General features: G+C 38.9%; 1 protein-coding gene across 1 annotated transcript in view; it reads right to left on the bottom strand.

Moving 5' to 3' along the window:
* Window positions 1-3,703: 3,703 nt before the first annotated feature.
* Window positions 3,704-14,263, bottom strand: part of CERS6 (ceramide synthase 6) — a gene marked incomplete at both ends in the record, with an annotated part of 115,515 nt that continues 104,955 nt past the window's right edge. The window contains 3 exons of the mRNA XM_084289000.1: window positions 3,704-3,865; window positions 7,820-7,843; window positions 8,849-9,005. Coding sequence (XP_084145126.1) covers window positions 3,704-3,865; window positions 7,820-7,843; window positions 8,849-9,005 — 343 coding nt within the window. The remainder of the gene's footprint in view (window positions 3,866-7,819; window positions 7,844-8,848; window positions 9,006-14,263) is intronic.

Genomic DNA, 14,263 nt, shown 5'->3' on the forward strand with positions numbered 1-14,263 from the left:
CACATCATTTCCTCATTTTCCTACTTCAACATCTCAACCACTGTGTTGTGTACTGTACTATAAAAAGGGAGCATAGAGTTTGAAGACAAATAGGTTACGGAATACAAACCCTCATTTCAAAAATGACTAAAATGACTAAAATGACAATTCTACAAAAGGTACGAATATACAGAACTTTCTAAGATATCGCATTTACCATGAGCCATGCGAATCACTTTAATAAATTTTCAGGAATGTGTGTGATTATCTTCTAAATACTTAATGGCCTCCAAAAGCACCTTGCAAAGCTCTTCAGCAGAGAAGCAAACAAATTCAATTAAAAAGGAAATAGTTGCATGACATTATCTCTGCAGAGTGGAAGAAGAAGCCAAAGTTTTGACAACCATTGGTCAAAGCAATAAATCAAAGCACACTGCCAAGTATGACCACTAAAACACTTGGTCCTTCTCAGTAAAGACAGAAAAAATGTGTGAATTTTTCATCTCCATTAAAAATTGTAGCTTGAAAGTTTAGCGATTGTTCAGCAAAGGTTAATTAAGTACTTGACACTTCTTTAGTCTTATCCCATTTCCACAAATATGCCATTTGAATCTCTTACCTTGCCTATTTTCCAGACATATCTGTATTAAGTTTATCCTAGGCTGCTAAGAATGGACTCCAAAAAGCCTGGTTTATAGGAGATGAGTAAGTTACTAGACATCAGCTGAATCTTGGTAACTGTTTACATGCTTTAGTGAGTAATAGACACAACTTATTTTAAATGTCAAAGGAAGAGTTTCAATTCAAGTTGCATTATTTAACAGTGGGGGTACACTAAGAATCTACATATCCAGAAATGGTCAAGCCAATTCAAGGGTTGTAACCTTGACTGAACATCTGAATCAATGCTCTACAGCACAACTGGAGAGGACCAACAGAGAGAGACCAAAGGTCTCCTGTCTCTTGTTTGAGGACTGTTCATGAGAATTGCTTTCTTTCCTGATATCGATGATATCACAGCACTACAGGTGTACACCAACAGTTGAGAGCAACATTTTGTCCCCACATACAACAAAATATTTACCAGAATGCCATTTTTATACCTATCTTTGCAGAAGGAAAAGGTCCAGTAGAGGTAGAAATCAACATTATGAAGACGTGTTTCAGCTATTCACTGAGGGGGTGATTGGGCACTGGAGCAGGCTTCCCAGGGCAGTGATCACAGCACCAAGCCTGCTGGAGTTCAAAAAGCATTTGGACAATGCTCTTGGACACATGGTCTGATTTTTAGGTAGACCTGTGTGGAACCAGGAGTTAGACTTGATGATCTTAGCGGGACCCTTCCAACTGAGGGTATTCTATAATTCTATGATTCTAAGCTGTTACTCTCAAGAACTTTCTCAGCAGGTCAGATGTCAGAACTAACAATGCTTATTCAATATATCCCAATAAAATTTTATTTTAAAACCTTACTATAATGTTCATAGTAATTAGTAACAACTGCCACTTCAAATACTGTGGATGGGATACCTTCTATTGCAATCATGGTATCTTCACACATATACCTGGCCTTACAGATAACTGTATGAAATCAGGGTCACAGGAGACAGATTAGAAAAATTAGAGGCAAAGAAGCTTTTAGGGGAGAAGGAGATTTGAATAAGACTCTCTTGCTCCCTCATCTATGCTCAGGGACATATAAGCTTTGAAGCTGTTGAATTACAAGGCGCCTGGATTTTTCAAGGGATGTCTGTAAAACACAGTGTTCCTCACATGATTTAGAAGTTTTCAGTTTTCTTACCTTTATTTGTTACTAAATGGTGGTACTATTTTCATTCACACCATTCTGTCTTTACTTTCAGCACATCGTTCACTAACATGCATATGGTCCCTATGGATAATAAAGGTTTCCAAAGTTTTCAAGAGTCACGAGTAGAATGGAACGAATTGCAGTGTTTCAAAAAGAGAGAAGTGGCAACAAAACTTTCTTCAGTGGAGTCTGTATACATTAGAGCCTTTAAACATGTTTTATGATGATAGAAATCATCTATATTTTGCTATTTGCATAGGGTGGAAGGAATAAGAAATACTTCCTGGCCTAGGCTTCCAGCTGAACACAGCACTCCAGTCCCTTTCTGTACAGAAGACACACTGTTACATTTTTTTCTGATTTATTCCTTCCCTTTTTTTTTCCTTTTTTATTTTTTTTTTTAAATATATATATAAGTCTTTGGTCTACAAGCACATTGGTTCTGTGTGCACATATACAATACTGTTAAACAGTAGGTTGCATAGAGTCTGTTGCCCAAGAACCTTGCCTACTTTTGGCACTGCTGTCACAAATCACAGAAAAGTGTCCTCCAAGAGTTGTATGATCCTTAGCATCCTACATCAAACTGTGATCTAGAAACTGGAATAAGTGTTATATGTATATATATATATTATGTTAAAAGAGGATGTTAGTTTTAGGTGTTATTTTGTCTTCTTTGGGACACGGTTTGTAAATATTGGATGAAGTAGAAGAGCAAAATTATTTAACAGACACACCTTTTTTTTTTTTTTTATGAAGGTGACAAAATACTGCCGAGCCTTCAAAGTTTGCTGTGAATTATGTTAAGTGAATTTTGCTCAAGTTCTCATGCATTTAAAATAAACTACTTCTAGTAATGTATGGCATTGTGCATTTTCTCTCTTCAGCCTACCAAAAAAGTGGCAATAATTATAAGAATGATACCTAGACTGAACTGTGTTTGAGGAAGCAATGACTTTCAATCTGCTGTTTTTTCAATAACAACTCTGCTCTCATCCATCTTAATTTACAAGATCAGTTTCAGGAGTGAGTTCTGGATTCACAATGGTGCACTTGAACAAATACCTTTCAACATGGAATCTCCGCATAAAGCTGCAATCTATAGAGGTCAAAAAATTGCAAGACAAAAAAAACCAACAACACAACAACAAAACAAATAAAAACAATACAAGAATGAGTGTATCTTAACCATTAACATAAATGCTTTTGGGCATGTGCACAACCAATCAAATCTACTTCTAATGCAATTAACCACCAATTTTGAATTTTAGCTTATGCTAAAATAACATCTCACAATGGCAACAGTTCTTTTTCCCCAAATTGCTAATGGACCATATTACCTACTATTTAAAATATCAATCCAATGTTTTAAAACTTTCTGTTGGAGAAACAGCCACTGTGAATTGATAGGCAATTTCAAAACCAGCACTTTAAAACACAAAGATAGCAAAAATATCTGAAGCGGAACTAGAATCTGTAAAGCTATGTTCTATCTTTTGTAATTAATAAATCAAGCAACTATTACTTATAGCAGACTCAGCAAAAGCAACAGGGATGGACAGAAGAGATCTGAGCGTGATGCTCTCCACCACTGAGAAAAAAGTTTGAGAAAGGATATTCCCTTTTGTTCAGAAGTTCCCAGAAAGAATACAAAATAAATAATATTTTAAAGACAGTACAAGTGAAAATACTGCTCCCATTGTGTCAATTACATACACATACAGCATGCCTACGTATACAGAATGATGTGTTGTCTTCATTCACAAACAGGAAATATGGCAGTGCACTATCTGAATGCTTTTATACTCCTAATTTTTTCTGATGCTGAGATATATGAAGAAACCGCATTCGCAACTTATAATTTACTTCCATAGCAAACAGTTCATTCTGTTTGTGTCTCATGACACCCAGGGATTAATGCTCCTCTGAGCAAGTGCCACCAGTGATATACCCGTTTGTCCCATTGGCACCACCGGTCCCATTAGTGGTGATAGAGCTGTGCAGGGTCTTTGAGCGAGGTACTGTTTCTTCCTCATCTGAACTTGATTCAATGTCACTTCGGTCATCCTTTGCTACCTGCAGAATTTGAAGAAGAAGCAAGCAGTAGATAATTTTAAGGAAAGAACTGAGCTTTTTGGTTCAATCTGGAGTCAGAGAATTCAAACAGCTTTCAGCTGGAGCTTGGAAAGTGGTATCAGCTCTGGCACATTCTCTGCCTTTGCCTGCCTGCACAGCTTCAAACACAGCTGCCTGTACACACACCCTCTGCATGCAGAGGCAGGGTGAGAACTGTGCCCTGATGCATTAAAGGCATTATGTCAAAGGGAGAGCACAGAGTTCAAGGCAAAGAGTGGTGCCCCAACTAAAGGTAACCACAGTCCAAGCTCCCTAGTTCAACCTAGTCTATGTCCTTCTGCCCTCCCACTACAACTCCATTTTCTTTGTCTTCCAGACATGGGGAGTCTCATAACTGGCACAGGGATTCCCATACTTCCTTTGGGGTGATTTTCTTTGACCTGATAATGCCAGAATAAATAAAAAGTACTAAAGTACTAACTTATTATTTATAAGTACTAACTTCTCCCCCATCACCTCCCACATGGCTCCCAGGAGCTGTGCTGTGGGCTGGCTGTAGGAGCTAGGAGTGCTGGCCTAAACACACCTCACTGCACCAGTCTCTGATCTCTGAGACGTGGTGAGAGCAGTGCTCGGGAACACCAGTTGTAGTCCAGTCCCTAGCACAGGAACCCCACACGTTCTCGAGCACTTCAACCATCTGCCCCAGTGTGCCATTGGAAAGCTGCTTCAGAAACACGCTGACTTTAACTGCTAGGGATTTCCTGCTAATTTCCAGCTGAACTTCATTCCTGCCAATTTATACCCATTTACTGGATGAATTCTGTTCCTTAGACTAAGGAGTCTGCTCTTCTCCATTGTAGAGCTCTTTGAAGATCATAAATGAGGATCACTAAGTTTGAGAACTGAGCACTAAGTCCCTTCAGAATCCCTGAGGTGACTTTGCTTTGCTGTGTTCAGTCATGTGCACCAAAAACAAGTAAAAATGTGGGGAAGCCAACAACAGACAGGTTAAGAAGAGCAAAGAAGGGCAACAGAAAAGAAAATCCTGCAAAGAAAAAGCCCTGCCTACCCTATTTTTTCAGGGCTGTTTTTTTTCTAGGAGGTAACAGCGGCACTGCCAACATATAGGATCATAGGATAACTCAGGTCAGAACAGGCCTCAGGAAGTCTATGCCTAGCCTCCTGCTCACAGCAGGATCATCTGTGAAGTCATCGAAGGTTTATCCCAGAGCTTTATCCAGTCTGGTCTTGATAAACTCCAAAACTGATAAAAGTACATGAGAGAAGTTTAAAAAGAGAAAAAAAGAAAAAGAAAAATCGGCAGCAACAGAGAGAGGCATGAAGTCGAAGATGCAGGCAGCTTTTAAAGATGCAGCTGTCCATGCCTGACTGTATAGCTGAGCTTCCTAATTCTTTTTGGATCTATCCATCCTGTGCAAGTTACCACATCTGAAAATTACAATTGACTTTACTATAGGGAGTGGACATAAAGGTGACAAAACTCATGGCAAGTCTTTTCACCAAGGAAATTAAAACAATTAAAGAACAGGGAATGTCACTGAATATATATGTTTGCTTACAACAATCCTCCGCCATCCCAGAAACCCCTGAAGACAATTTTGCTCTCCAGCTGTTGCTTCAGAAATGACTATTTACCTTTGAGGCTCCCAGTGCAGTTACCACCCTTACAACACTGTAACACCTGAGTAACACTACTCTGTTTGGGAACAGAGAAGAAAGGAACACAAAGTTCCCATACGCCTGAGCATAACTGCTTTTTAATTTCAATGTCTAGCATGGCAGCAGTTCTGACACCTGTGAAATTGGACTCAGCTGAGGTCAGAAATTCAATACCATACCTACACAACTTCAATTAACAGATTACTTCAGTGTCTTATATACAGGGACTTTTGTATTAAAACTGTTGTGGATATAGAACTAAGCTCAGAATTACACCTTTATCAGACAAAAGAGAATGGGCTCTCAGAGTGTGCCTGTGATCAACGTGAGGGCAGACTAGACGATCTTAAAATTCTGCATCATTTTAAATTCTTTTAATATATTAAATTTACTGCAAAATCCTCTGCTAGCATCCTGCCCTGAAGCCAATTAACCAGAAGAAGATTGTATGATGGGACCATTTATACAGTGCAGCAAGTGACATACCAGGGCCTTTCTACATGTACATAAAACGTGGTATGAATGCAGCACATCTTGCAGTACTTAATTATCTTTGTTTATTTCCAAAAGAACCCATTGGAGTAATTCCTACAGAGTGCATTTAGAAAATATGTACCTAGATTTATAAAACTCCTAAGCATAACAAAAATTAAGAAATAGATTATCAGGACTGGTTACAAATTTAATGATAAGAAATTGCTTTACTAGCTGAGCTGTTCCAAAGGTAAATAATCACAGAATCACAGAACTGTAGGGGTTGGAAGGGACCTCGATAGATCATCGGGTCCAACCCCCCTGACAAAGCAGGTTCCTCAGAGCAGGCTGCCCAGGTAGGTGTAGTGACCAGGTAGGGACCTCTCCTAAGACATGCCAGAAAGGTTATATCTGTTCTGCAACAGGAAACTTGATTCATATCCTCAGTCCATGCTCTAATAGATGTGCCTTTGATTATGAAGGTAGCACAGCCACCATTTTGGTTGCAGCCTCCCTGCAAAACTGTCTCTTTAGGAAAATCCCTCCCTGACTCACCAAACTGTTCCATTAAAAACACCTGAAAGCAATACACTTTATAACACAGATGTTGTTATTTGTCTTGACATTATTATTATTATTATTATTTTTAATCAGTGAGGTGTTTTGGTTTTGGTGTTGACCCAAAATAAATTACATTTGATTTATGGATATATTTTGCTGGGAAAAGTTCTGTCCCAACACTTTCTGCCCAATAAGTAATCTGAGTGACTGCAAAACTGACATGAGATATATTTATAGAGGATCTACATTTCTATTTATTTCAGGAAGACTTATTTCCTGTGTCTGTTATTCTATAGGAGAAAAAAAATAAATAAAAGTAATGCATAGAAAGTAATGGTTATTAATGTCTAACACTTGTGGTGGAACTACAACTCACTGAGCATCCTGTGTGTGACAACTGAGACTTGCAAACTGGCCCTACCACCAGGCTGGACTTCTATCCTCATGATCCTTTGACCTACTTTTCTCGATGTGCCTAAGACGGCAAAGCAGAAGTAAGGTAAGGATGACTACAAGGACTGGTGCAATTCAGAGTTTTACACTACACAGGCCTCACAGTAATGAAGAATTTCCTCAGACTAGTTTCTGGTGGGGAAAGACACCGGTGTACAGTACAAACTCTTGAACTACATTGGTGCAATTTTTCAAATGGCCTCTAGATGCATCTAGTTCTAGTAAATACTAGTAATACAACAATAAAACCATAATTAAGAAAGAAGATCTACTGTAAGATATCTACAAAGTTCTGTGAAAACACTGCTTATTTTATTGTGGAAACTGAAAGACTAGGGTTGTAAGTGAGGAAGAAAGTTAAGATTTAGAGGAAGAATCCTCAAGTCGTGTATGTGCAGCTTTAACATTGTCACTGTCTTCTTGCAAGTGTCTAACTCTGCTTTCATGCAAGCTTAATTTCCTCCTTTTGTGCAATTGGTTGAACTACAAGGCAGAGGACTTATGCTCTCACATATGCTTCCTCAATGGTGACAGAGCAGCATGTGTAAAAATGGTTGTAATGCAATAACACTCAGATACTATGAATAGAAGAGGGTTTGAATGGTGTTGGACAATGCACGGGAAAGAAGCAAAAACACCCTTTAAAGACAGCCTTCCTTTAAATATGTAATCACAAACAATGGATAAAAACATCAAGCAGAAACTGCAAAAGAAAAAAAGAAAAACAACACCCTGCTATTGTGCAGAGCACATCTTTTGCATAGTAAATTTAAAGAAACTTACATGCAAGGGGTTCCACTTCCCAGCCTTCCAGCACAGCACAAGGGAAAGGATAAACAAGCAGAGTAAGAGACAGTATGAAACACTTTTTGAAGTCACTGGTTTAATTCCAATGGGACAGCTGAGGGTAATAACTGGTAAAAGCAGAGAAGCCCGAAGTGTGGCTTTCAGGCATAATACAGTTCAAGAACACACAGCCACGAGAACGAGTGGCAGACTCTGGACTCTGTCCAGCAAGAGGCTGAGCTCTCAAATACATTCACAGAACGCAGTTATCTGCAGAACAATCCCATTCCCTTCAGAGGTGGTCACATGTCTAAAATATCAACTTACGCGCTCTACTGTTTAAGGGCAAAATACCCTGTACTTTACATGATCAATGTAAACTTCTTTAATCTAAATATGAGTGCAGATTCTGCACAGGAAGTGTACTGGGGCTAGTATTTCTGTGAATTACATCTCCCCATCAAATCTAACACTGTTAGCAATATACTACATTGCATCCCAAACAGTCTTGCTGTGAGATTCCTAGAAAGCAAGTACATAGCCCTTTGCAGGATCTCATTATACCAAAATCCAAAAGAGATTGTGGTTTGTAACTTTGCCACTAGCAAAGGCAGCAGAATTTCAGTTTGTATTATTATAACTACCAGCTGGGAAATTAACACTTTTCTAACTACTATAAAGAAGAGAAACAGAACTGGCAGTCACTAAAGAGCAGTTTGCCTTTTTTTTTTTTTTTTTTTTTAAATCCGATTTCTGGAATGTAGTTTGGTTCAGTGCATCAGATTATAAAAAAGAAGCATGGAAGCTCATATAAATACAGTCACTATAAAGAATGTACTAACTTATTTAACATTTGTTAGGAGTGGAAGAAAATTCCATGAAAAGGAAAGATGTGTTTATGTAAGACAACATGTGCCTTTAGTAATGGGTTATGGATCAGAAAGAACAAGTACCTAAGAAGTAACCATGTATTGATAATGAAAAAGTTAAAAAGAGTAAACACGAAACAGAGGTGTGCTGTCTTACCTTGCCCTTTGAAATAGCTTTGTAGGCTGCCTTTACAATTAGGTAAGACCAAAAACAGTGCAGAATTTGAAGAACCACAAGCAACACATTGAAGACCCACAAGGCAGGAAAATTGCCCAGAGCTTCATACAGTTCAAACAACGTAGTGTTTAATATCCTAGAAGAGAATGAAACAGAAAAATAATTACACTTGCTTTAGGCCAACAACTTAAAAAAAAAGACCTTTATAAATCAAGATGACAAATACGTGATAAGATGGGATCCACCCATATAGTTGCTTCTTACAGCAACAGCGACTTGGACTGAATTGTATTGGTGTCTCCAGAGATTACCACCACCAAAATGTTGCTTTCAATGTTTAACATCACTTAACAAACATCATGTATAGGAAAAAACAATTCTCAGAGTGCATTTCTTCCCTTCTTTTATAAAGCTGGCAGGTGTCAACTCTCTTAAATAACCCCATTCCTGATTAATAACAAAAATTACCTATTTATTTATTTTTGATCTTGACTTCTGATGGGTTTGGGTTTAGTAACTGCCTATTACCAATAGGTAAGAGAACGCATGAGGATTGCTACTTTGCACTACAACTCCCAGGCAGTACTGTGCTGTTCAAACCACACTCCCAGGCTGGGATGGTGACTGCAACCTCCCTTGCTACACAAGGGAGATCTGTACAAAGAGCTGGGCAAGGTTCCCTGCACACTGCCATCTGAAGTCCTGACAGAAGCTGATGGGCTTGCCTCAGAGTACACAGCTATGAATGTCTTTTCTTTCTTGACATCAACAAAGTGAGTAAAGAGCTATCAAGAACAGAAAACACAGCCTGAGCTTGTTCCATTAATATGAAACTTTACCAGTATATGAAACAACGGCATACACATGGCAGGATTCCGCCCCTTGTGGGGTTTTCCAAGACTGAGAGTGAGCTTTAGTGCAGGCACTGAAAGTGATGCTAAAATATGACTTGCAAAGCTTTGTAAATACAGAACTAATTATTCTCTGCCCATAACACTGATATAACAGATGATTTTGATCTAGACGTTAGCAAATAGCCTGACAGTAGAAAGTGAATAACAGGCATTAAAACAATTGCATTTTTGGAAACAAATAACGATCTATGAATGCCTGTTATGGGAGGATGGAGGTGGCCAAGAAAGGAGGAAATATGAGGATTTGTCAATCTCCATCCATTTTCCCTGCTGGTATGTATTTTTTTTACTTAGCTATCAGCCTGTAGCCACTAGATGGCAGCAGATGTGCTTTGTCTGAAGGCAAGGGATCTAACTGAGGTCCTGTAAGGGATTCAGGACAGTATGCTTTACTTTTGAAGTGTTAGAGATACTGGGCTCTACTTTTTAATAAACAATCAAGCTTGCCATAATCCTTTCCATATAAAATTCAGCTCAAGCAATATTTTATTAAGAGGAACGTACACACAGCAAACCCAGAAAATAACATTTAGTGGTAATGATTTATGCGTATAAACAGTATTGGCCAAAAATCAGTCAGCAATTTTTAATACACTGGCCTTAATACTCTAGAGCATTTCATAATAAATATTTTACCTTTTTATTTTTGCTTTCTTATGCTAAACTACAAATGCTTTGCAATTTAGTGACAAGTGGACTTCTTATAACCTTATTATCAAGCTGTGTTTTTTAGAACGTTTTCTGTTTCTGGAGTGAACATCAGAAAAAGAAACTGTTTTCCAGCTGATGCAAAAAACCCCATCACATTATTGCTTTTGTCAGCTAAAACTCTCCAGTCTCAGCTTTCTGCTATTTGTTCTGCCAATGGTAGCATTGCTCCATGGCACTGCAATACCCCACTTCATAATTCAAGGGGAAACTCTCAGGCATATCAAAACATAGCTGTAGTCAGCACTGTTTTACTTCACCAGTACTTAGTTTAGTTCAAACTACGATATCAAATTCAAACTTTACATCAACTCCTGTATGCAAGCCTACTGTTATTTACATCCAACTGTCTTCTTTTATGTCTAGAATTTTATGTGCTCCAGAATTTAAGTGCAGTTTCTACAGGTTTCTATCTGAATTTTTATTCACTGGCCTGAGTTAATCTCTGCTGACTTCCATAGTAGTCAAGTCAAAAAAGCAGCATTAGAGATACAGATGGTCTGTTCTTGCAGGACTGCAAAATATTACGAAGATGGGAAGGCCAAAAAGAGTGCTTGTGATTCCAAAAACAGTTTCACTGTGCAAATGAGTCATCTACTGTGTACGAGGTATGGGAAATAAGCTTGCGCTGGAAAAGCAGAACTCTCTGTAACTTGCTTGTGCCTGGCATACTAAGGACAGACTGGAACTCTCCATAAAAGCTGCTGAAAAGATCTCACTAATTGCTCAGTAATGTTAGGAGGGGTCAGAGACACGATGTGCAGGCTAGCTGTGGAGATACAGCTAATGCTTACAGCATCTAGGCACAAAAGGCTGAGCAGAAGCTGAGTGGAAACTACAGAAAATTATGGAAAAAATGGAGGAAAGCAAATAGACTTTTTCTAAATATGAATCAATTATTTCATATCAAAAGCCTGAAATGGGGGGAAATCATAAGGTTAATGGGACAGAAAACAGAGAGTAATTCTTCCTATAGACTGAGGAAGGGACGGAGGAAGAAAAGTTAGACAACTTTGCACCAATTCTGCTTTTGAAAGAATTCAACAGAAGTATTTTAACCAACTGCATGAGTAACAGGGGCTGGAAGAAGCAGCATGAGAATGGATTACATGAAGGAAAGAGCATCTATGGCATGAATGTATAAATCAACCTTTGGTTCAGCTACTCAGAAAGGTGCTTAGGTACTTAAACCTGCAAACCTGCTGCTGGAATATTTCAGTTCTGCAGTTGTTAAATCCCAGCTTTTCAAAATGAATGGTGGAAACTTTGATTCCTGTCTCTCTGACTTAAAAAGTTGGATTTAATCTCAGAGAAAGAAATTACTTTAAGATGGAAGTGCTCTACTTCTCTGAAAACTTTGGTCAGCATTTCTCAGGTCCTGCAATTTGACACAAAATATTAGCTTCTGCTTTGAAAACAGGTACTGGCCTACAGAAATCTTCCTGGGGCATTGAAAGATTTTAATAGCTGAACAAAACACCAGAATTTCATGGAATATATTTTTCTCTTTTCTCTTGTTAGATATTTCCCAAGTGGGGTTGTGTACCTGGAAGCATAAAGCTCTCAGTTTAGCATTTTGAATTAAGCAGTGGCTGATGAAGACAAATAAAAACACATTCAACACTTAAGATCATCCAATCTACTCTTACAGAAATCTGTGGTCTCAGACAAGGACCAAGACAGGACTCAGATAAGATTATGCTCCCTCCCATCAATTTAGTGGGCATAAGTCCAGGCTTTTGGACAGCAGAAACTAATTCTTGGTTAGTTGATCACTTGTCTTGCACTTGAAATGCAACAAGGAAAGGGAGATGAAGGAAGAGAGATAGAGATGGATGGGTGGAAGAGTAAAATGTGTATTTAAATTTATCTGAGAATTGGCAAAATGTGCCGTGTTTGTTTCTGAAAGGATCTTTAGAGGAATGAAAGGAGACAAGAAAGAAGGCCATGTGCAAAGAGTAGGCAGTTTTCCAGGCAAGCAGGAAACACATGATAAACTCTGTAGAATGAGGCATATGGGGCCGTCTGCCATGCTGGGCACTATTATCAAATCCAAAGGAAGCAAAAACCATGCAGCTGAAATGAACGCTACTGAGAGCTGCCTGAGCTCCTGCAGCACTGCCAGAGACCAATGCACTGAGCGTGCAACAAGCTGAACAAAAGGCTTGTGGTTACTGCAGCGGAATAGGTATAGCGAAGGACAGCAAAACATCAACCTGTGTGTCTAAACAATTTCAGAATTGATGTCTATCTTCTTGGCCAAGCATATAGTATACAAGTTATTCCATATTCAACCATAACCGGCTGCACTGGGACATCTTGCATACTGCATTCATTATAGAGCAAATAGCTAATTGCATCTAGGTGGGCACAAATGAAATTCAGATCTTATTTAGTGCAAGTAATCCAACAGCTACACCTATCCACCTATCCACCTATGCTCAGAAACTTCTGCTTCCTTGAATTTTTCCTTTAAAAATAATGGATTGATCTTACTTCTACCTCAAAACATATTTTATTCTTCATTACACATGGTAAATAGTGACCAAGACCAGAGATCAAAGAAACAGGAGTCTTATATTCTGTATTTAGCTGTTCTATTACCTTATTGTGAGATACAAGACATTTTCAGGTTCCTTTACATGGTATACTTATTGTTAAAGATGGATATAAGGTATCAATACATCCTATCTGTCTTACAAAGATGCTGGGAGACTTAATTCATTAGCTTGCTTATAACTGGTATGGACTACCTAAGTAAAAAGATCCCATAACACTAAGAGTGTGAAAGTACATCCGCATTTTGATCAGCCACAGGACAATATATCAGTAAGTTCATCAGTAGTCAAGATTTATTTCTGGGATTTAGACTTTCATTGAAATCTAACAGGACTTCATAACTCAGGCTGCCCTAGCTACTTAGGGTGATAACGCTACGCTACCTTTATGCAACAGGTGACCTGACAGATGTTTCTGTATGCATGACCTTAGATGAGCTACCCACCATTTTCTGTGAGATGGGTGTGAAATGATGGGCAAAATAGCCATTAACTTCAAGAAATGTTGGTCTGTGGTGCTTGCATATCCCAGAACCCTCAATCTGCAGCACAGCTAAATATTTAATTATAGCAAATTCAGTATATAAAGGTTGTACTGCCAACTTCTCCCTCTTCTGAGTTTCAGCTCGGCCAGCTGCTGTTAGGACTGTGTCTGTACCACTGTACTGCTTTGAACAGATGCTTCTCGGTTCCTGCTGAGTGGAAGAACAAGCTGGTTTCCCTTTTCAGATCTTGCTGTCTCTGAGATTTTCAGTGCCTCAAAGGAAGATTTATGCTACTAATCAGTGCATGGCAAAAACGGGGGGAGCAGCATAAACCCACTGCAAACTGAGAACAATCAGAAGAACCAGTCACTCACACAGCATCATTGAAAGAGGGAAGAAGGGACAGAACAGGAGAGAGAGACAGAGAGAGATGGTCTTTCAAGAGCATCTCAGAGGAAATCCTCAGATTTTTGGATTGGTGCTGCTCATTACCCTCTTCCTTTAGACAGTAAGTCGATAAAACATCTCCACGAAATGCAGCAACAGAAGGGACAAACTCCTGAGTCCATACACAGAGCAATGTTAAACCCCCATACTTCAGTTTTATCAGTGAGGTCAGCAGCATGTGAAATTCTGCTCACCCATCCCAGCCCCACATCAGAGGATTTGGAGGTCAGCTGAGGCCTGCTGCTGCTAGCACGGTGCTAATACAAAGGCTCAGCTGCTGTG

The sequence above is a fragment of the Netta rufina genome, assembly GCF_964035555.1.
Source record: "Netta rufina genome assembly, chromosome: 6".
Classification (NCBI taxonomy): Eukaryota; Metazoa; Chordata; class Aves; order Anseriformes; family Anatidae; genus Netta; species Netta rufina.